This window comes from Chrysemys picta, chromosome 11 (assembly GCF_011386835.1).
Source record: "Chrysemys picta bellii isolate R12L10 chromosome 11, ASM1138683v2, whole genome shotgun sequence".
NCBI lineage: Eukaryota > Metazoa > Chordata > Testudines > Emydidae > Chrysemys > Chrysemys picta.
This window is the reverse complement of record NC_088801.1, coordinates 35,818,827-35,843,479: the sequence shown is the minus strand read 5'-3', so window position 1 is coordinate 35,843,479 and position 24,653 is coordinate 35,818,827. Positions and strand designations below refer to the sequence as shown.

General features: G+C 41.0%; 2 protein-coding genes across 3 annotated transcripts in view; both read left to right on the top strand.

Moving 5' to 3' along the window:
• The window catches only part of TTC21B (tetratricopeptide repeat domain 21B), an 87,222-nt gene extending 75,287 nt beyond the window's left edge, over positions 1-11,935 (top strand). For both annotated transcript variants that reach the window (XM_065561786.1, XM_065561787.1), the window contains 3 exons: positions 5,019-5,139; positions 9,001-9,068; positions 11,620-11,935. In XM_065561786.1, coding sequence (XP_065417858.1) covers positions 5,019-5,139; positions 9,001-9,068; positions 11,620-11,697 — 267 coding nt within the window. In that variant the 3' untranslated portion in view covers positions 11,698-11,935. The remainder of the gene's footprint in view (positions 1-5,018; positions 5,140-9,000; positions 9,069-11,619) is intronic.
• Positions 11,936-21,326: 9,391 nt separating this feature from the next.
• Positions 21,327-24,653, top strand: part of GALNT3 (polypeptide N-acetylgalactosaminyltransferase 3) — a 50,156-nt gene continuing 46,829 nt past the window's right edge. Inside the window, exon 1 of the mRNA XM_008178430.4 lies at positions 21,327-21,562. The gene's annotated coding sequence lies outside the window, so the exon portion shown is untranslated. The remainder of the gene's footprint in view (positions 21,563-24,653) is intronic.

Sequence of the window (24,653 nt, the reverse complement as noted above, 5' to 3'; positions counted from 1 at the left end):
CCTGGAGGAATCGAACTGTACAGATAAAAATGGTTGCCAAAGGTGTTTTTTGTTGTTGTTTTGGTTTTTTAAACTACTTTATGTGTTTATGGAAATATTTTCCACAAGCATTCTGAGTTACAAACTTGACTAGACTGACAAAATATATTATTTTGGTGAATGGGTTTTTAGAATTGCTTTTTACAATCAGAAATGAATGATGTATGTACATATTGAATGAGAGACTATGTAAACACTTTGTCATGCAACATGGGTTTGTGTCCATTTAAAACATGTAGATTTGGTTTAGACCGCAGACCATAATCAGTGTTAGGTTACAAAGTCAGAGAGCCCAACATATATTTCCGAAACCAGAAGCTTTCCATAGAATCAAGGGCTTTTTTATATATTTATTTAAAAAATACAGTTAAGGAACCACTTATAGACCACAGACTTCTTCATAAGAGAAATCTTGGACTATATTGTATTCCAGTTTTCCAGATCTCTGGTTGGTCTTGTAGGTTATAAATTGAAACCATTTCCTCATTAGACTTAGAAAGTTTAATCTAAAACAGTTTTGAATAGTTAAGATGAAGTTGAATATAATACAGGTGTCTGCATTTGTCTTGTCCCTAGTGTAAATAATTAGCATGCTAAATGGATAATTAGATAGGACATTAAGTAGAATTCTGTAACTTCTTTACAGAAAATACTCAGTTTAGTGACAAGGCAATACATCTTTTATAAACCATTCAAAATGAGACTTACAAAAAACTTGCTTATTTTCAGAGTTGTAGCTAATTGTGAGCATGCTCTGCTTTATATGTTTAATATAGAGATTCCTGTCTGTTTTTCTGTATTTAATCAGTTTTATTTTGTCTTTCATTATGAAAGATTTAATCTGTTTTAATCGTGTGTGTGTGTGTGTGTGTGTGTGTGAGAGAGAGAGATATACACACACATACACGTGTGTGCACGCGCAATGTGTGTGTATTACATATTACAGGCAGAGCTGGTAGCACTACCTATTCAGGTTGCCTGAAACTTCCCATTAGAAGATCCTATTTTCAGTTGCTTACAACTTTGCCAAACTATTTAACCATTCAGGCTGCAATTTTTCATGGCAGGTGTTCGTCTCAGGTAAAAAAAAATTCTGGAAAATTTTAGCCAAAACAGTTTAGCCTTTTTCAGGAATGAGGCTAGGGAAAAATACTTTGTTTTGCCCATGTTAAATAATCCTGGCAGCAGCCTTTCTTTGAAATGCTCTAGCATTCCTGTGAGCAGAGACTTGAAATTTGGCGGGGGACTAGCCTTTGTGTCAGGGATGTGCCTTTTGTTGTGCCCATGAAAACCCACCAAAATTTGACCTACTTATAAACCTTTGAAAAATAGCAGTTCACACATGCTCAAGGATAATAAGGGGTAAGTAATGGCCAACGCTGATTTGTCAAGAACAAATCATGCTAAATCAATCTAATTTCCTTCTTTGACAGGTTAACTGGACTAGTTGATAGCGGGGAAGCAGTAGACATATGATATATCTTGACTTTAGTAAGGCTTTGAACACACTCCCACATGAGTCATGTAAACAAACTAGGGAAGTATGGTCTAAATGAAATTATTGTTAAATGGGGAGTCACTGGTTGAAAAACCATACAGAGTAGTTGTCTGTGATTTAGTGTCAGACTAGGAGGACTTAAAAAATGGGGACCGGCAGCAGTCTTTTCTGAGGTCGAAACTATTAAGTATTTTCATTAATGACTTTGATGAAGAAGTAGAGAGAAAATTTACAAATCGGCTGCTGAGATGATGCAAACACTTTAGAAGACAGTATTAAAAGTCAAAAACTATCTTGATACATTAGAGAATTGGTCTGAAATCAATAAGATGAAATTCAGTGAAGACAAGTGCAAAGTATAAAACTTAAGAAGAAAAAAATCAAATACATAAATACAAGATGGGGGAATAACTGGGTAGGCAGCAGTACTGCAAAAAAGGATCTGGGATGGATCACAAATTTGAGTGTCAGCAATGTGGTGCTGTTGCAGAAAAAATAAATGTCATTCTGTGATGTATTAGGAGGAGTGTTAGATGTAAGACACATGGGGTAATTGTTCCATTCTACTCAGCACTGGTGAAGTCTCAGCTGGAGTACTGTGTCCAGTTTTGGGCACCACAGTTTCAGAAAGATATGGACAAACTGGGGAGTGTCCAGAGGAAAGCAACAAAAATAAAGGTTTAGAAAACATGGCCTCTCAGGGAAGGTTGAAAGAATTGAACATAGTAGTCTAAAAAAGAGAAGACTTAAGGGGGGGACATAATAGTCTTGAAAGACGTACAATGTTGTTCTAAAGAGAACAGAACGTAAGAACAGCCGTACTGGGTCAGACCAAAGGTGAATGGGAATCAGTTCTCCATGTCCGTGAGGGGTAAAACAAGAAGCAATCGGCTTAATTTGTCACAGGGAAGATTAATGTTAGATATTAAGTAAAGCTTTCTAACTATAAGGATAGTTAAGCATTGGGATGGGTTATGTAGAGAGACTGGAATCTCCATCATTGGAGGTTTTAAAGAACCGGTTAGACAAATAACTGTCAGAGATGGTCTACGTATGCTTAAGCTTGCTTCAGCACAGGCAGTTGGACTGGATGACCTCTTGAGGTCTCTTATAGCCCTACATTTCTATGTTTCTGTGCTCAGTAGTGGTTTCTTAGATATCTTCCCCCAAAGATTCCATCTGCACTAAGCTTGCACCAACCAGTACTGATCAGGCTTTTCCCTGTAATTTCAGCTCTCAGCATTGTGAGTGGTCTGGAAACTGAACTCAGAACAGGGGGCCAATCTGTCCTGTGCTTTCAATGGCCCCCATGGTGGACCCAGGCAGTTTGGAGGAAGAAACTGCTTGATTCAAATGTAGAGGGGACAAGTGACAGACTTTGGGCAGGGATCAGGGAGGAGATTGGGACAAAGCCTGGTGAGGGAGAAACTGGAATTGAGTGTTGTAGTGGAAGGTAGGACTGGGAGCCCAGGGAGGTAAAGGGTGTGAGGCGTGAGGGGGGACTGAGCTTGGATGACGAGCCGGGGAGAGAGTGGGACTTTCTGAGCAGAGACTGTGACAAGGAGTGGGGGAACCCTGAGATTGAATGAGGAGCCTGGGCGGTGAGGGGAGATTAGGCCTGAGAGTTGATGAAAATTGGGAGTGGCCAGGGAAGGGGACAGATGTAGGACAGATGAGTCGGGAATGGGGAAACTGGGACTGGCTGGGTAAGGAGACTGGAAACAAGGAGTTGGGATTGGGAGTCCAGAGAGAGTGATATGATATATTGCAAATCAGACCAAGGGTCTCAAGTCAGGCGCCCAGAAAATGAGGAACACACAATTAATGACCATCTGTAAATAGTTTTATTTAAATGACTTGCCTAGCATCATATAGGAACTCTACAACAAATGAAATTGCCCTACAGCCAACCGCTTCTTTCACTACATAGTCCTGATTCATCCCTAAAGCAGTCCATGCTGTGCACTGAATGAGGCAGGGGGTCCTGTGAAAAATAGTATGTAATTAAGGGCTGTATTATCATGCAAATACACAAGGGGGCTGAATTAAAGTTGCACAGACAATCTAATTTCTGCCATTTCCTAGCTTCTGAGTGCTTGACTTTGCAACCTTAATGTTCTTTTCATATAGAGTGTGTGTGTGTGTGTGTGTGTGTGTGTGTGTGTGTGTGTGTACACACAATATAGATTGAAATACAGTTAAATTACTAAACTGTTTTAAATAGTTTTTGTGTATAGAAACGGGACAGGCACTTGTCCTTGGTAGACACCATCATGATTAGGCAGCTCATGGTAAGGATTGCATGTCTGGCTAATATGGCAAATACTTGTTAGGATAGCAGACTGTGACTGTGTCCTTTCACCAATGTTCCTTGGCCGGCAGAAGATGAAGGTTGATGGGATTCCCTTTATACACTCACTCCCACTGGCCCTGGGGAAGCCCATTTTGGGTGGCAGTGGTGAATTTTATAAAATATGTCTTTTATGCAAATAAAGCCCGCAACAACTACAAAGAAAATAAACTGACTGATCATGCTGCTAGAAAAGTTTTTTCATTAGCTATTTACTTTTATGTGGCTCTTTTTCTTAACCGTATTTCATGGTATTGCAAAGTGATGATAAGCAACTCGTGAGTTACATGGAGCATCATTTACAAAATCAAGTCATGAAATCGCTTCTTGGTTTAAAGCACAGCTTTGATAAGCTTACAGGGTAATAAACATATTTTTAGGAGTCTAAGAATAATAAAATTAGCTTTTATTGAAAATATTTAATGTTTATAATTTGTTAGTATAATGTATCCATTTTTATTTGAAAGCTGTTTTCTTAGACTACAGATATTTCTTTTAAGTAGCCAAACTTTGGTTATCTCAGCACGGAGTGTGGGGTCCCTTCTCTCCTGCAAACTCTAATCATTTTGTACTGCTTCTGCATGTTGTCTGGCCCTATTGCAGTAGTCAGTGCTTCACCCAATGGGAAAGCCAACTAACTGCCCCAGAAGAGTATGTCCCTAAAACCCTTTGCTCTGCTCAGCAGTGACAAGCATAACAACTGCCACTGTGAAGATGTTTCACTCAATGCTACTAGGGCCATATACCTAATCCTGGCCTTCTGGACCTAATACATTCAGGCAGTACTAATTGGAAAAATGCTTCCAGCAAGAGCCATTAGGACAATGTAATGCACGTCCTTCTTTTCCCCTTAACCTACTCACCTCTTCTCCCCAGTTGAGCAACTCTTGTTCTCAGCCTCTTACTTTGGCTGAGGATCTTAAGAACAGCCATGCACAGAATTACACAAATGGGATTTGTCTTGTCCTGACTTTAATCCAGAACATTTTGTCACAGAAGTTAGTAACATCATGTAATTGTATATGCTTTCCAAACTGTGTATATTAATATTATTTAATTGATTGTCAGTACTTCATATGTTTCTCTAAATAAAGTTTTGAAATACATGTAGTCAACTTTTATATTTTGTAGTCCTGTTGCAAAGCCTATGAATATATGGGATACATAATGGAAAAGGAGCAAGCGTATAAGGATGCAGCAGTAAATTATGAGATGGCCTGGAAGTATGGAAACCAAACAAATCCAACAATAGGTATGTTTACACAACCTACATTTTTATCCTGTGGTAATACAAAAGAACAGAAAAAATGACTATCAGTAAGACTGCATTTAATTTTCAGTATAAGTAAAATATCTTCTCTGATTGTCTTCCTGTGAAAATTCAGCTGTTTAGAGATCTACATTACAACATAGGAGAGAACCTTCATGGCAAGAGAGAGCCATTTGAGTTGGTACTTTGACAAGACTCTCAGCAATTTACAGCTGGTGTTCTTCTAGTAGTGTTCCTGTAGGTGCTTCTCTTCAGGAGTGCATACGCCTCTTGAGCCCTTGCTCAGAGATTTTCCATTAGAAGAGTCTGTTCAGCCTGCGCATGCACTCTATACAACTTTATGCTGCACATTGAGGGTATATAGGGCTTCGTGGATGAACCGCCTTCAGTTCCTTCTCTTAATTTTTCAGTGCGAGACCGAGCTCGATCGTGTCTGCCTTGTGCATACCTCAGTGTGTTCTACAGCTGTTCTGTTAGTTTAGTGTTTCTAGTTAATGTTAGTTTTAGTATAGAATTACTTAAATAGTAGTGAGAGGATTGACTTTTTTTCTCTCCCTTTTTCCTCCTATTTTTCTGGGGAGCCCTACCAGCCTGGCTGTGCGTGCCTGGGTTACCACTTTTCAAGCTGCCTCACTTGTTAGGAGGCAATCTCAGTCAGCGACAGCCACTGTAAGAGCTAGTCTACACTAGAAGTGTTATGCCACTGTAGCGTGTCTGGTAAAGATGCTCTATGCCAATGGGAAAGCGCTCTGCGAGAGGCGGAAGCTATGTTGGCGGGAGAGTGTCTTCTGTCGACATAGCGCCAGTGTGGTCAGCACTTAGGCCGCTGTAACTTGCGGCGCTCGGTGAGCGTGGTCTTTTTCACACCCCTGAGTGATGTAAGTTAGATTGACTTAAGCAAAAGTGTAGACCTGCCCTAAGTGTGTCTATTGCTTGGGAGAGTCTCATATCTCCCAAAAAGTGTAACTTGCCTAGCTCTCAAATTTAGAGCACAGAAGAACCAGGAAACCAAACTGAGACTTCTGATGATGGAGCACTCTCTTAGACCTGCTTCTGAGTGAAATCAATACACCCTACCCTTGTACATCTGTCTCTGAACAGATCCAGCACCCCTTTGACTTAGGCCCAGGTCTCCCCTAAGCTGGGGAGCTTATCCTAAGGAGCTGGCTCCCAAAAGGCCCCAATCTTATGCTAAGTCCACTGTGTCGGAGGCCTCAACCTCTCGGCTTGGTACTGTGGAGCCGAAACACTCTCTTCCTCCCATACCAGCAAGGCTGGGAGATCCCAGAGTGCTTTGGAGAAGCACAGATTCAGCAGGCCCCAGGTCCCATCTATAAAGGACAGGGAGGCCTAGGATATATACACTCCTTTAGAATTGCAGTATCTACATCACACTTACCATCAGCATCTTCTCTCTCGACACCTTCAGTACTGGGCAAATTGAAGCACCAAGATGTTCTGCCTTGGCACTGACACAGTCCAGCTCAACTGCTGCATTGGTACCGACCCACTCACTGCTGCAGGAATTCAGCTATTCCAGAGACTTGTCAGTCTTAGATGAGCCAGAATACCCACTACTTATGGGTATCAAATGATTCTTGGTACTGATACCCCGATCTCCAGATTACCTTTGCTTCCCAATACTGCAAGACACTCTGCCTTTGTCTACTGAGGCCCCATCATTGGTGGACTTTGAGGAGGATGAAGGAGCGATTCAGTCAGTCTCTTCTATATCAGTTCTGTGTTCCCCTCCACATCCATACAGGAACCCGTACTTCAACAAGGATCTTTGTCCATGACAGGGATAGTGGGATCAGCCCTGGATGCCACCTCCTGCCTTGTATAGGCCCCATTATGGTTCACTGTTTCTATTTGCAACTTGCATATTGCCTATTAATATAGTATTAATTTTGAATATACATTATGCTACTTATTATGTATGAATTAGTGGCTCAGCTTTGTGACTTTGTTCTTACAATTTAATTTTGATCAGATATTTTTTGCATATAATTTTTAAACTAAGAATTTTTAATGTACATATCTCCAACTCAAAATTGGTAGCCAATTAAATACTGTTCAGGATATTTTTAAAGTTCCACTTAAGAAAGTCAGTGAATACAACTATTGGAATGTGTGTTTGGTCTCCTACTTTTAGACCATTTTATACAGAAGAATGTATACAAACTCTACACAGGAGACAGATTTTTTTTTTTGTTAAATAAAACCTACTGCCACACTCATAGGATGGTGTTTTCCCAAGTTCAGTTCCCAATTTTGGACTATGTTGATGGCATCTCAAAAAAATAAACACTGTTTACAATGCACCCTCTTACAGGCTTTTCTTGTACTTTTTTTTTAAAGGATGTGGAATGATAGTTTTCTATGCAATCTAGAATACCATTGTTTTCATAATGTACAGCTGTACCTTATATACAATAAATTGCTGCATCGTATGTTTCTTTAGGTGCAGTTCCTGAATCTCCTTATGTCTCAGGTTCAAATATTTTTAAGTGAACTGTATATTGGAGAGGAACTACAGTGTCTGTAAAGGAACTACATTTATCAACTTAAAACACAATAATCTACATATTTAGGCAGATGACTTGCATCTGAAGAAGTGAGGTTCTTACCCACGAAAGCTTATGCTCCCAGTACTTCTGTTAGTCTCAAAGGTGCCACAGGACCCTCTGTTGATATTTAGGCAGGTTACCTAAAATAGACTAGTTCCTAGGTGTACTTGGCTACAGAAAATAGGGAAGGTCAGAGTGCACCAAGAAAAGCTTTTAAGGGTCCTAAAGGTTGGAAAGGAAAAAAAATAGGAAAAGGAGGCAGATAGGAAGCTGGAAACATCTTTCCATAAAGAGAACGAGATTACTAAAGTGTTCATTTTGCATGCTAGTAATGAACAAGAATGATCAAATGGTAAGTGGCTTCACCAAGGTTTCTTGAGCTAATCTTTCTTGAAGATCTTTTCCTAGGAGGAGAAAGTGTCGAATAGTGAATTATATCTATGGGTTTCAGACTGAGGGGCTGGCCTATGGAATGTCTGGATGGTGTCATAAAGTTGCATCTCAAACAACTACATTTTGAAGAAGCCGCCTCAACAGACCAAGGCCCAAGAGAAATGTTCATTTCAATGAGGCCAGCATAGAACTTGCCCTTGAACTTTCTTGAAACATTTTGGAGGGCATATGTGGAGCAAACATGCAAACTTATGAAGTCATTTGGCATCTAGATACTATACCACAGTTAAAAAACGTAAAGTAGATATAATCTTGCATACAGTAGAATCATGGCCAATTGAAAATATTGTTGTATGCCTCTATTTGTCATTGTGTACACAAATACCAGATTTACAATCCTCACGCAGTAGAATCAATGCTAGAAAAAATGGTAGAAACTTCAGCTGGCATGTACGTGTTCTCGTATCTTTTTATTTAGTTTTGTGTCCTCACCTAATATAACTAAACTATCAAAAGGGTGGTTTCTATCAAAATAGTGATTCATAGCCCAGTGTGAGAAGTCATGAAGGATGATATGGCAACTTAAATTAATATGGGTTACCACTATATATTCTTTAAAATGTAAATCTTCTTTCCTGTGTGTAAATATAACTGGTGATAAGTTTATTTAATTTTAAAATACTTTCAAAACTCATTTTAGAGCTCTACCTAACTTGTCTGTTTCAGCAGGGTGTTTTGGAGATAACTTAGCAAACAGTTATTCCAACTTTTTTCTTTTAAGTAAACTTGACCATTGGGATATTTTTCAACTTGAATGTGATGTTTTTTTCTTTATTTAATTTTAAGCATAATATGTCATGGGTATTTGCACTGCTTACAGGATACAAGCTGGCATTTAATTACTTGAAAGGAAAGAGATACGTAGAAGCAATTGATATTTGTCATAAGGTAGGCTTTTAATTCATATTTTAATTGTTTGCACTACTATAACTTCCTTTTAAGTACTGAGTTATTGCTAAAAAAAGAACAGGAGTTCTTATATATGCATCCGAAGAAGTGGGCAGTAGCCCACGAAAGCTTATGCTCTAATAAATTAGTTATCTCTAGGATGCCACAAGTACTCCTTGTTCTTTTTGCGGATACAGACTAACACGGCTGCTACTCTGAAACCTGAGTTATTTCTGTATTTTTCAGATTCGGGAACTACAAATTATGTAGCATTTGGCTTTGTAAATTGTTTAATTTCATAAATTTGATAGATGTTCAGGCTACTTGGTTTAGTTCAGCCTGTTTTATCCTAAATTCCTCAGATCTGAGGAATAACTGAGAAAGTAGGTGTCTCCAGTGTTCCCTCTAATTTTTACCACCCATGTGTGGAATGAATTTTGTTATGTGCACCAACATGGAGATGTGTGACCCACATCACCTCCATATTGGTGTACATGACAAAATTCATAGGGCAAGGGGTTGGGAGCGTTGGAGGGGGGCCCAGGGCTGGGGCAGAGGGTTGGGGTGCAGGGCAAGGACTTCGCTGGGGATGCGGGCTCTGGGTTGGGGCCAGAGATGAGGGGCTCAGGGCTGGGGCAGAGAATTGGGGGGTGGGTTTTGAGGACTCTGGCTGGGGGTGCAGGTTCTGGGGTGGGGCTGGGGTGACAGGTTTCGGGTGCAGGCTGTGATGGGGAGAGAGGACCCCCCCACAGCTATCTCTCCTCGCAGCAGTACCTGGGCTGGGGGGAGGAGGGGTACCTCACCCATAGCTGTGCTGGGGCTGGGTTGGGTCCGGGGGAGGGGTGCCTCTCCCCCAGCCATGGCAGGTCCAGGCCAGGCTGGTTTGGGGCCGGGGCACCTTTCCCCCAGCCACAGCAGGTCCAGGTTGGGTTGGGGCAGCGGGAGAGGCGCCTCTTCACCAGCCACGGCAGGTCCAGGACAGGCTGGGTTGAGGCACATCTCCCCCAGCCGTGGCAGGTACAGGACTTGGCTGGGTTGGGGCCAGGAGAGGGGCACCTCTCTCCCAGTTGCGGCAAGTCCATGGCTGGGCTGGGTCGTGTCCAGGGTTGGGGGAGAGTAATCTCTCCCTGCCGCAGCCCTGAGTGCCTGCGCAGCACTTAATGGGCTGCAGCGCGATCGCGCAGCTTAGAGGAAACTTTTGCTTGGCTCTGATATACCATGGGAGACAGCCTAAGTATCCTCTTCTGTACTATGGTTGCAACTTGGTAAACCATGTAGAAGTGTAACTTAAGTTAATGAAATTTGAGAGCAGAATTCCAATATTAATGTCACATGAAAGACTAGAAGAAGAGTAACTTTTCAGTAGTGTCTCTGTAAAATAAATTTTATATGACCACAACAACCTTTTGAAATTTGGTGTAAATTAATATTTATTAACAGTTCTATTTAACTGTTCCAATTTATTGTGGCTGACTTAAACAGTCTCAATTTGAGGGGTGAAAGGGATGAGGTTGGAGGTAATGAGAAAAAAAAAAGTATATTTGAATATTACTTAGTGCAGTCAAGTACTATCTTTCAAATCACCTGTTTATTAATGACGTTTATAATGGTCATGCCTAAGCGTCAAGCAAGAATGGGGCCTTATTGTGCTACGCACTGAACAGATTAGCAGACAGTCCATGCCCCAAGAGGTTAAACTGTTAAGACACACAAAGGACTGAAGAAAGGAATATAACAGAGAAGCCAAGTGAACAATGTCTGCAGAGCTCATGTTAAAGCCATGTTTTTTGTTTGTTTGTGGGGAGGCTAATTAGGAAGGGATGAGCTAAATGGAAAGAAAAGTGAGAAGGGAGAGGATATTAAAGGCAAGGATGTGAGGGGGACAGTGCAGTGGAGAAGAGGGAAAGGGGCTGGTGTGGAGTGAAGCTGAGATGAAGTATGTGTGAGAGCAGTGGGATGGGCTAGATGCCCTAAGAACAATCCTGTCCAAGACCCTAGGTACATACTTGGGTGGCTAGCCTGTACTGCCACAGCCATGCTTCTATTTTTAGCATGTTAGCTCGATCAGAGCCAGCACAGGTATGTTTTCTCAAACTGGAAATTACACCTTCCAGCTCCAGAGCAGACCTATCCTATTGGAAGGCAGAGAGAGGGGGTTGGAGCAAACAGCCAATCAGCACAGAGCAAAGAAAGTCCAGTCAAAACTAGGAAGTTCTCTGAATGTCTGATGGTCCCTGTTTTGCTGCTTCTGCAGGTGCTCCTAATGGCTGGAGTCACTGGCTAGTTTCTCCCTGCAGTTTTCCCCCAAGTCCACGTGGTGGGTGGAAGGGACTAGATTGTCTTTATGATACAGCTATTTATGACCTTTGTACATCTGCTGTGATGAAATATCTTATGTATTTATAAGCAAAATCATCGAACTGTTACCGATTTATTAGAAGGTTTAAAATGAAGCTCAAAATAATGACGGAAATAACTGATGACAGTACTTGTTCATTTTAGGCTGCTTCATAACTGGTTTTAAACTGTGTGTATTGTTTGCCTTTAACAGGTCTTAAAAGCACACCCAAACTACCCAAAGATCAGAAAGGAAATACTTGACAAGGCCCGTGCATCTTTAAGGACTTAAACCTTATTTGTATGGATCACTGAATTTTTATCCAATTTTGGAAATTATGTATTGGATATTACAATGAAGAAATGGCCATTCAGTATGTAAATATTATAAATACTGTACACATCATCTAGATCTCATATATAGTTACCCTTCAAGGAGAGGAGAGATTCTTTCTTCAGAGCTGTGGATTTACCTTTTCTCCAGTAGAGGAGGCTTTTGTACATCAGGATTTAATAAACTAAAAAAGAAATTGTGTGTACAGGGCCGTCCCTAGCTATTCTGGGGTCCTACGTAGCCCTCCCGCAGGGGTGGGGAACCCAGGCCTTCGCGGGGCGGGGAGGGGGGAGGCTGGCTTGGGGGACAGAGGGGAACCACCCCACAGCACTCACCTGCGGCGTGGCTGGGGCCGGGTCGCTGCACTTCCCGCTGCCGGTGAGTGCAGGCCCGGCCCTGTTGCAGTCCTCAGGGGCAGGAAGAGGCGGGGCGGGGCGGGGGCAGAGCAGGGCTTTGGAGAAGGGGTGGAATGGGGGACGGGCAGGGGTTGGGAAGAGGCGGGACTGGGGTGGGGGGCCTGGGGAAGAGGTGGGGCAGGGGCTGGTGCAGCACACAGCTGCGCAGGGCACCAGGAAATTTGGTGCCCCAAGTTTCCTGGTGCCCTATGCAGCTGCATACTTTGTGTATGGGTAAGGGCGGCCCTGAGTGTGTATGAATTACAATTTTGTACTAGACAGGAAACTGACAAGTGATTTCCATTGCTATCTTCTAGAAGGTACTAACTTTAAACTATATACTAATAACCAATCTTGCAGTCCTGTTCCACAACAGGAAGAAATACTACTTTGCTGTGTGAAGAAGAGACATCTGAAAATACAAATAGCTACAGTGAAGGTCACATGTGTTTATGTAGTACTGATTGAGTACACTTCTCACAAATGGATTCACCCACAACTAGAATATTCATCTGTCTTTTGCTAGTGATGATTTACTAACTATCAAAAAGTTTTAAATATAATTTGAAAATGTTTTTGGAAGATAACAGACATGTATCCCAAACTATACACAGTAAATAACTTGTATTTAAAAAAAATCAAAATGTTTAAAATAAAATAGACTAACCCTCTGTACTTCCTGAGCATATAGCAATCTCTGATCAGAGAAAAGGCAGTGAAGAAATGGAACAAGAACAAGGTGTTTCCCGTCTTAAGTGCTGTCATTTGTGGCACAGCATTTTAAACTCAGTGTAATTTTTCCTCCTCCTCCGGAGGTCATTATTTTTGTTCATCACTAAAGACAACAATCCGTCCTTAATTCTCCTTTAATGATTACTTACAATTTCTCAGTTCCAGCAAATTGACTTAATTAGCAATCTCAATGTAAGCTTTATTTATACTGTTACTACAGAGATATTTGTAAATGGGGTTTTATTTTTACATTCACTTTTAACTGAGCTATATGGTTAAAGTGGGAAAGCAGTAGGTTTATATTTTAATATGGTTTTAAATGAAAATAAGCTTTTTAATTGAGATTTAGCATTTAGTAAAAAAGATTATTTTTTTGTAATATTTGGTAAAGCTGTTTGATTTAAAAGGTTAGGAAAATCAGTATTCCCAGTTGTGAGAAATATTCGTAACACTCTAAAGTATTTCATTTTGAAATACTTCTTCTGTTTTTGAATGTCCATCCATTGATGTAGTATATCCATGTATAACTAATAGTTATGTGTGTATAACAAATTATGGTTTGTCTCATTTAATCTATAAATGTTTTGCAGAGAGTGAGTTTTGGGTATAGCAATCAAAGATTTCGTACTCGGTACACAAAATACTGGCTGTGCTATAAGAACAGTTTCATCCCACAAATGAGGAAGACTGACTAATGAGTGGGTTCTGAATGCTTTTCTCTTGACTGGTATATCTTACTCTACAGAAATTGTTACACTACAGCATTATGTCTTCAAATAGCACATTGTGTTTCTTTCTCAAAAAAGCTATTTTGGCAAGAAAAGAGAACTTTTAAAAACAGTAATTAACTTCCTAAAATAGCTAATTTCAGTTTCCTCAAGTAATTCTGGCTGCTTATGTTGACATTTTGTAAGGTCCGTAAAAAGACACGACACTTGAAAATGTCTGTTAAGGATGTGTAGCCTACGTAAAGGAAATAACTTAAAAATCATATCTGACATAGCTACCAGTAATTGGGTACAATATCCAGGTTGACTTTTTTTAAAATAGCAGGGACCATATCAAGCCATTTTGCAGTAAAATCTGTGGGTGAGGGACAGAACACAAGAAATTGAAACGTTAACTTTGTGTAGTTTCCTCTGACAGTTGTTGTTGAAGGGACTGTTTGGGAGGGCTGCAGAGGAAGGGAAGTATGCAGCTTCCAAATCCTGTAGATCATGGGTGAAGAAAAGCTGCTGTCTTGTGAAGGAATTGGCCCCGATGTCATTTGTGAATGATTATTTTGTCCAGCTGGAACAATATTTACTGCCACACAAATCTTGTATCTACTGTGCTCTGAGATTTGTTTTATGGTGCAGTATGTCTACTCCTGGCCTTGTTTTCACTGGCAAAAGTAAGATCTATAATTCACTAATGCAGCTCTACTGGTGGTAGCAGTGGTTAAAGACGTTGTATTAAGTGGGACTCGGGCATTGTTACTAGTGTTGTCTAACAGTAGGGTTAGATGATGGTAAAGGCTTATAAGCAGGCCTGGACACTCTACAGCTTCCACTGTTGGTACCACCATCAGAACTGCACCAGAGGGCACTAATGAATCACAAGTCCTATTTTTGGTAGTGTAGATACAGCCCCTGACTCACTGAAGGGGAGCCACAGATTCACCCACTTTCTCACACCCAACCCAGTTCCACCAGCCTCAGCCTGCCTCCATTTGTATTAATGGGAGCAGGATCAACACTTGGTTTTTAAGTCAAAAGTGAAAACTGAATGGTCTATTTCATGATGCTAGTTAGAAGATGCCTGTCTATTCAAAAGAGGCACGAGTAGTTCTGTTTCTGTATCCGTTTAATCTTCGTATATAGTGTTGTTGTAACCATGCTCATCAAAGATATTAGCAATACAAGATGGGTAAGGTAATATATTTCAGTGGCCCAGCTTCTGGTGAGAGAAAGACAAGCTTTCAAGCTTACACAGAGCTTGAAATATGTGTTAACTACTTATGCTAGACAATGTGTTCCACCTTATATTTAGTTGTGACACTGAGTACATTTCCAAGACCTGAAGAGCTCTGTGTAAACTCGAAAGTTTGTCTCTCCCACCAACAGAAGTTGGTCCACTAAAAGGTATTCACTCACCCACCATGTCCATTTAATCTTGGCTGTCTCATTAAAAAGAGCAAACTATGGGGAGGGAGTAAGGAAGGTTTGATCATGGACATTTTGTGATGTAAACACTAGTTGCTAGGAACTGAACTGAGACCACAAGGTCACTCAACTACCATCTGATTATTATAATTTCCTGTTTTTACCAAACAGGGCTGTATTCATATTGGCAATCCTGGTAAAAGGCTTCCAATTTTCCATTAAGAATTCCTGAGCCTTCCAGTCCCTAATGTCTTGTTAAGGATGAAATCTTTTTAGGCGGGAAGTGGGGGAAGAAACCTTTAAATCCAAAGATGAACAAATATGCTGTGATTATAGACAGTCTGTCTTAAGTGTTGCTTAAATGTACTTTTCTCAGATGAATTAAATGTTTTCTTTTTGGTCCATATGAACCACTTCAAACTCTTGTCATTTTGTATTCTTTACATTCTCTCTCAAACTGCCTTTTTTTTAAACTGAATGACCTTGTTTCATTTCTGTATAATTGGAAATGCTGATTCCTGATCTGCTGTTTTTTATTTTAGTAGTTATTTCTTTTGCAGTCTTTTTCCAAGCCACCTTCCTAATAATGGTTTTGAATAGAAGAGGCTCCTGGGATTGAGGGAAGTCAGCTATGTTAATTTCAAAGAGCTCCAATCTTCAGTATGATGTTTCCTAGCAACCCATCTTCCACTCTTGCCTTTGGTGAACAAGGGAGGGGAGTGAGTGTGTTTTCTATTGATTCATTCACTCGAGATCTAAGTGTCCTGTGGCTATAGCAACACAAACCAGAGGTGTCTTCTCTCTCCCCCTCCACCCCCTTTTGGTTTAGGATCCCTGAAATATTTTCTAGGAGGACATCCATAGGGTAGCTTTTCTGACTGTAAGCAGAACAGGCTCTGGTAGACTGCTTTTCTATCTCTATTTTGAGCACTATGCCAATACCATATGAATTATCTTAGAGGTAAAATGGCAATAATTTCACTAGCTAAAATAAGCAGACTAATCAAACTAATACTGAATAATTTTAAAATAAGAGTACATCTCTACACCGGCCAGTGTAGACCAGGTCTAACTATGTTATGAACCACTTTGCAAATTGTTGTAGCCACACTAGGGAGGGTTCATAATAGGGACAACTCTAAATTAGGGTCCTAAACCCTAATCCTGCAAACACTTAAACATGAGTAATTTTATACATATGAAGTTATTGTTAGACTAAGCCTGTGCTGGCCAGAGAAAACTTGTCAGCAACCTTTCTGACAAGAACAATCTTTGAAAAGAGTTTGGGATAAGTGTTTTTCCACTGTAGATTAGACATTTGAGATGAAATCCTGGCCTCAGTGAAATCAGTGCAAAACTCAATGAACAGTGGGGCCAGGATTTTATGCTTGACTCATATACCAAAATATTAAGCATCAAACATTAAGATGTTCAATTAAGAAAACTTTACACTTAAAAATACAGTATTTGACTCATCAGTAGTAACAATCCATTATCACTGCAGCATGTGGGATTCCTTAAATGTGTAAAGTTGCTCAGATGCGTAAAAGTTTCAGGATCAGGGCCTTCATCCAGAAGATGGTTACATCTGGTCTATGCTTACCAGGGAAATTGTAGAAACTTTCACAGGCACCTTACTGGGAACAATGCCTTTTAAAACTGGTTTTGGATAATATGGTCCCTTGTATTGTAAACAAATACTTAATGCTAGCATTTTAAATTTCATCATTTTTATCAAGCCAGTACTGCCCAGGCCTCATGTGAAACGATCTGGATAAATATAACATGAGAGCCATAAAAATGTGGTTTTTGTTAGTTTTACACTGAACATTTTGCATATTCTGGTAAAAGATAACTCCGTATTCTGGTTATTGAATATTCTGAATCAGTGTGATAGCATCCAAAAACTGGATATCTTTGAATGATCTGCAAGAAATGGTAAATGGCAAACTAATTACATTTATAGATGGTACTAAATCAAAAGGTGCTCCAAATATCAGCAGGGACAAAAGATTACCAAGTCGGATGTTAAAAATATGGGTGAGATATGAAATTAAATCTGTAAAATACAAACCAACAAATCTAGGGGGAAATAATTGTAAACACAGATATTCAATTAGAGATTCTTGGAAAACAATAATGCCAAAAAGTATCTACAGTGATAATGGACAGAAATTGGATAGGACCTTGCAATTTGATATGGTAGCAAAGAAAGCAAAAGCTATTCTGAGCTGTCTGCAAAGGCATTATGTCATGGACTAGGGAACTGATTTCTCTGTACAGCACTGGTGAGACTGCACATAGAATACTGAAACAGTTCTGGGAAATTCAATACCAGAAAGCGATTCTTAATTCCTTCCCATTTTGTTAAATGCTAAATAAATAAAAATAAAGGCCTGGAGGGTCTACCCTGGGGGGAGGGGGCGGTGTGTGTGTGTGTGTGTGTGTGTGTGTGTGTGTGTATATATATATATCTGTATGGCTTTGCTAACTGATGGTCAATGGGAAATATAAAATATTGATTATAAGTAACTGAAAGATGCACACATCATGGAAGAGATGTGTATCTTTCTTTAGAGAAAGCCTGAGGCATGTAACTAGGAATGCTGTGATGAAACTGAGCAGAACAAATTTTGAGTGACTCCTATATAAAATATACAGTATATTAGTCATTTCAAATTCAAAAGGGTACAGTAGGGACCAATTTATGCTAGTATGGGGTGGACAAGAGGACTTAGATCTTCTGTCTCTAAAATTACTGGTGGTTTTTCCTACATTTTGGTGAAAAAAAAAATTGTTTTTTTTCCCTAAGGGAGGAGAATCTAGACACTAGCTTAAGACTAAAACATTCCTCTTCAAGTTGGCAGAGATTCCAAAACCAATGTTCCTTCTCTAGTGCTTTCTTTGTCTACTTGTGATGGTGCGCTACATCCTGTTGGGTTTTGGCTATTTGCTTTACAAATTCTTTGCTTAGCTGGTCAAGTGAAATTTTAGTGGCCCCAAATTGCTGTGCATTCTCCAGTATTTGTGCTATATGCTCTAAGATTTGCAGTGACCTATGGAATTGATGAAGCCTCCATAAACCACCACTTTTTTTTTTTACTGTGTAACAATGTTGTCTTTAGAACAACACAATCTTTATTTTGTTCACTATTGACTTAAGAAAATAGTATTAGTAATGTACACTAGTACTTTAAATGGAAAGCAGGTACTTCTGGTTGTATTTAACCTATTGTATGGCACAGAGTTCAAGATAGTAAGAACAACCCCATGAACTTTAAATAATTGTCTTAAAAGTTGGTGAGGAAGAGAGAGTTCTGGAAGAAGGGGCGTCTGATGCTCTAGTCTTGTTGATATTAGGAGCATCATTTCAGATGTGCAGTGGTGCAGAAACTGAATCTCCCAAATAAGGATTGAGGTGATGCTCCTAACCTCCGCAGGAATTGAAACATCACCATCCATCTGTCCCTGCCATATTTCACTCCTAACCAGGTGTTCTCATTCCAAACCTCAATCCCCTCTTTTCTGTCAATCACACTAATGAAACTCCCTTCTTCCACTGCCCCTAAAAAACACAGCCCTGAAGCTCTACTTCTGCAGTGCTTATAAACACCCCATGAACAGAACTTTACCCCCTGCTACTTATATTTAATTGTCTGAACACATTTAACCCTTGTTATCTGAAAAAGTTATAACCCTAGCTAATACTTTGGATCTGGGTTTTTTTCTATTACTTATATCCTAGAGGGGGCCACGGGTTAAAAAAATATTTAGATAAAGCAGTGTAACTCACCTGCCACATTGTGTTCCTCCTAATGCAATTATTTCATAACCTGAAAAAGGTCTTTTATGACCAGTTTCTTCTTTCTTCATCTTGCAGTGAAATCATAAACTCATTTTGTAACAGTCTGCATATAGAAATTATTTTTACAATTGAACCACTTTTATTTCACTGCAGAAATAACTATGAAGAGAAAATGGGTTTGCCCCTGTTCAGAGTTATGTTTAAACATACATAATGCTAGTATTGATAATTAGCAAACTAGCAAAAAATTGATAAATGAGTTAATTCACTCCTACTCTGAAAATTGACACCTTTTTAGGCTGTGTGCACATTACCAATTTTTGCCATATTTGAATATGGTTGAATAGAATGGAGTTAGATGACATGATGCTGACCACTTTAGACTGTATTCACTAGGAGAAAGTGTTTTTTAACATTTGGTGGAATTTTACTGTAGAGAAGGCAAGTTGTACTTTTAACATCCATTATATAGTGGAGATAAAGTCTAGAAGGTAGACTAGAATTTACTTGAATGAACTCATACAAGAACACCTTGTATTCATAATCTGGAAGTGGCCTCAGTGGTCAGCATAGATTAGTATGAATCATGATAAGCACGTGGCTCAGTCTGATTAAGCCCAGATCCAGATTGCATACACAGTGGAACCAAGAATCCTAGGTGCTTGCTTTACTGATAAAATTAGGGTTTTTTTAAATCCCTGTTACCACTGCAGTCAGTATAACAGGAGAATGAGCTGGATTCCATTTTGGTTCAGCAAAACTAGTTATCTTAATTCTAATGGTAGAATACTTATCAGTGAGCCAGAAAAAAAGACTGTTTGACTTTGAGATTGTTTAATTTTAAAAAAATTATATATAAAGAACATGTAATCTGGAAGTTCGAGAGACACACACATAGGACATTACCTTGTCATTTTCCCCCATAAAGTCACTTTTCAGAACAGAGTCACACCTCAAATTTGGTTCTGAGTATGATTTTTATTATATGTAAAGTTGAATGTTTTCTGCATTATGTGACACAGTGTTTGGGGGATTTTATACTGCCATTATAAAAGGAAGGAACTCACTGTGATCCTCTCTTTAAGGCCTTTTTAAATGTTTTTCCCGCCCCCAGTAATGCATGCGGAGTGTACCTGGTCATCCAACTCTTACATGCAGCACTTATCCTTTTGGAGAAAAACTAGAGCATCCTGCTGCTCAATTAAATGTCAGCCCTGAAACACTGCAAGAAAAAACACATCTACACATTGGAAATTAAACAAAAGGGGGAGGGGGGAAGGGGTAGAAAATTACACAATTTTGCTAAAAGTTACTCACTCCATGCAACTATTTATAGAAAACAAGGGCAAAAGAAAGTTAAGGGAAATGTTACCAAATGTGCTATGTTCTGTGAGGCACAAGGTTTACATTTTAAGATTTGTACAGTTTTGATATTTCTTGTGTTGTACGACTATGCAGACAATATGAGCATAATAAAGTAGTAGTACTTGTGGAATCTTCATTATAGTAAGCTTATTCTAACATTATATAAATCTAACTTCAAGTGTGTTTGCTGTCTTTTGTCTGAACCCTCATTAGAACAAGACAGACAAGGCACAGTTCATTCCTTCAAATGTATTTGTACAGAACTAAAAAAATTCTTAATATGGATGTCTTAATGTCAGCTCATGAGTCATACTCTGATGATTGTAATTATATAATGAATTAAAGCAAAGAACTGCAGAATGTACTGTAAAATGCAATTGATGAATGAGAGGGCAAGCTAAAAAAACTAAATGTATTAAAAGACAGTAATTCGTATGGTGCTATTACAATAAGGTATTGTTAGAAGTAGTGTGACATTTGCCCTGTGCCAGCTGTGGCTTCCAGTGTGGTAGGTGCTGTATGAACACTGAGTGGCAGTCCCTACCCTAATGTTTATATTCTGTAAATCCTGTAATGTAATCCTGAAGAATTAAATGAGTTTTAAATAGCAGAAATCTGGTAAAACTAAGAAAAATTGAGTCCTGGGAATGTTTGAATTGTTTATGCAGCATTGTTTGGTCAGGTGCAACTTAGCGGGGTCTGCAAGTCTCACAAAGGAGCTGGGGGTAGCGGGAGGGATGATCATGGCTTTGGAGGAGTGTTTCAAAGCCAAGGCGACAATGTGTAAACTCTACCCCACTACAGGGGTGGTCGATAACTACTTACATCAAATAAAATAAACGCTCCTGTATGGCAGAAGAGGGAAAGTGCGGCTGGCACTGAGTGGCACAGCTGAAACTTTGCCCCTTGGCCATGGAAGTGGGACGCCTGTTCCTCCTCTTACATGGGTTGGTAGATTAATGTGCATTTCATGTGGAAGTGAGAGCTTTCTAGGGCTGGGCCCAGGGCCGGGGCAGCCCGCCCGCTTGAGACCAGGGCTAGGGGAAACCAGGTGCGTATTTCAAGCCAAAAGCACCCGCCGGCTGCTGTCGGCGCCCAGGAGCAGTCTTCCTGTCAGCAGCAGATGCTGAAGAGCACAAGAGAGCCGAGGGCCGGCGGGGCGAGGTGGAGCCGCGGCCGGTGAGTCTCGCTGGCGGCTGGGGCACGCGGGCTTCGCTCAGGCGTACCTGGGCGGCCAGGTAAAGCTGGGGCGGGGCCGGCGCGCACGCGCAGTACAGGCCCCAGCCCCCAGCGCTCACCTGGACGCAGCAGCGGCTCCGCGGGCTGGAGAGGCGCGCTGAGGAGAGCCCGGCCGCCTGATCCGCGTCTTCCCGCCACACGAGGTGAGCTGCCCCCGCCGCTGGGGGCGTCGGACGCTGATCCCCTGGGCCGGGGGGAACCATTCAGGGCGCGGTGCGAGGCCCGCGGGGGCGCCTCGTCCCTTAGGAGCCCTGTTGCGGTGACCGCCACTGCTCCACCATCCCGGCCCCGTGTGGTTGCGGCCGGTTCCCGGGCCGTGGTCCCCGCTTGCGTGCTGGCAGGGCCTAGTCCTATCCCCTCAGGGCGGGGTGGTGGCCGCAGCTCCCCGGTAACTGTCCCGTATGGGGCGGGCAAAGCGCTCCCAGGCCAAACGCGAGCGTGGTGGGTCTCTCATCCTGCTCCAGCGCAGCCCGGCTCTGTGTCTAGCGCCCGGGTGTGTCTGCCCGCTCCCGGGGAGGCACAAAGCCAAGCTATTGCTGAAGGTTGCTTAGAAAGTAGAAGCGAGCGGCTGCTATGTGGCGAAGGGCAAACAAGTGTCCAGGAAGCGCTCGCTATTATCCGGACCGCTTCTCAAACAGACCTGTTGACTAAAGGAGGCGTATCCTGTTTGGGTTGGCCAGTCCCATGACTTAGTTAAGGTGCTGTCTGCAACTTGCTTGCGCCTCAATGTAACGCTGCCCCTTTCTAATCTAAGTGGCTAGTCAGAGTTTAGTGCGCGGGGGAAACCAGTGGCACCAAGTCAGATACATGGCGTGTGTGTGTGTGTGTAAATTCTCATCCCTGCCTATCCACGTGAGCTGTTCTGGTCCCGACCCCCCGTGGGACCCTGTGTCTGTCTCTGCTAGGGAGGTTCCCTCTTTCTTATCCACACAGTGCATGAGCCAGTGCCACCAGGAGTTGAGTTCTTGGCAGACTTCCCTATGCTGTGCTGTACAGGAACAGGTTCCCTGTGCACCAAGTTGCAGTGCTACTCCATCTGGCAGCAGGCCAAATTTGAGTGGTGTGACCCTATGCACCATGTTACAGTGCCACTCCCTGAAATTTGGCCTGGCGATTCCATCTCTCTGGAGGAACAGCCAGCTCAGATTTCAGTACTGGACCTCTCTGACAGAAGCCATATTGATTTAATATGGCAGCACTGCTTAAAAGTGGTCAGATCATGACCCTTCTATCTCCCTGATCTATGGGACTTTGAGCAAGTGCAAAAACCTTTGGTGAGGAGAGGGAGCATTTGCCCTGCCTCCCCCACCCCCAACTTATGCCACTGTTGGAGAGTTGGAAGTAGAAGTGGGTGGAGTCTTTTTGTTTTATGCAGTGTTGTTTGTTTACAAGGAATATACAAAGTCCTGCTTCTGTGAATGCAGGAGGAACAAAGAACAAAATATCCAGTTTCTACAGCATCAAGCCTCTTTAGCCAACATTAGACCCAGAGAACTTGCTATCTAGCTTTTTCTTGGATCACTGTGCTCAGAAGCTAATGTTTGACTTTCTTGCCTTTTGCCTCTGCCTCTTTGTTCTTATCTGTTCACAGTTTCTCTCTCTTCTGCTAATTTTCTCACACACACACACACTCTCTCTCTCACACACACACACTTACCCAAACAATACTCAGCAAATCCCCTCCTCCAAAACTTCTAGATGGGTTTATATAAGAATGTCCATACTGGGTCAGAGCCATGATCCATCCTATCTTCTGAAAGTGGTCAGTGTCAGATGCTTCAGAGCAGGACTACACTGAAAACTTACATCAGCACAGCTGTGTCTCTCACGACTGAAAATTCCACACTACTGAGAGATGCCGAACTAACCCGGTCCACCTATCTACAGCCTCTCGGGGAGGTAGATAAAAGCTTAGTCTATACTACAAAATTAAGTTGGCTTACCTCCAGTCATCATAGGTTGTGAACCACTGTTGTGGCACAGCTGTGCTGCTATAGCATTAAGTGTAGCTATAACCTAACTATGGTGAAGGGAGAACTTCTGTCACTATAGTGAATGTCTACACTGAAGCACTGCTGCAGCGGTGCCACTAGCAATTTGAGTGTAGACATAACCTCAGAAGAAATGAACTGAACAGGACATTTACATGATCCTTTTGCCATAGGTAGGTTAATTTATCCTTACATTTGTGTTAATTGACATAAATCCAACATAAATCCATAAAAAGGCTTTACTCAGCTCTTATAAAGACAAAGTGTTGTTGCACTGAACACTATCTTGTTAATAGTATCATTTAATCAGCTCCCTCTTACTATCTTTATATAATTCACATCGGATTTATTTTTTAAAAACCTGTTATTGAATTATGTTTCCCTCTCTGAAGCCTCATTTATACTCTTAAGACACTGGACAAAGGAGTTGCATGATTTATCAAGTTTTCTCTTAAGTCTTGGATAGGTGGTTTATAAAATAGATTTGGTTTATAAAAATTGTAGTTATGAGGTAAACTTACAAGTCCACACAATTGAAATTCCTAGGCTACGAAATTTTGTTGTAAACATTTTGTATAACTATAATCAAAATCATTACATGTTTTTACAAATATTTGAATAAAATGAAAAATGATTATTTTAACATACCTGCGGTATCGAACGTGTCAAACTCACAGTATAGTATTTAAATACATAGCTCCTAATATATTTATGGTATCTTGCACAGTAGTCTTCTGACACAAAATGACAGCATTTGTTCCATGTTTTAGTTTTAATGTTACCTATATTACCTTAAAAGCATTGCATCAGTTAGAAAATAATGTACTTAAAAATATCTTTTGGATTATGTCTAGGTACTTTAGGCCAAATGTGTAATTGATTTATTGAGTTATCTAGGTTAGTGCAACCTCCCTAACTGCCATGGCATCTGCCGCCGTGCTGTCTTTAGCCCCAATCCTACAATGGGTTCAGTGAAGGCCCATACAGGCAGACTAAGGTCGGGGAGGTACAGGACTGGATGAAACACAATTATTGAAATATGTGGTTGAGATTTGGTATCTGTTGTTTAGTTCCAGGATTAAAAAATAAAATAAAAAATCAATACCTCTCAATGCTAACATCATAGGAAGGCTGCAAGTCTGTCATGGAGGTCACAGAAGTCACTGATTTCATGACTTTCCGGGACCTCCATGACTGCTGGTGCAACTGGCCCGGTGGCCGCTCGAGCTGCTCAGGCAACCCC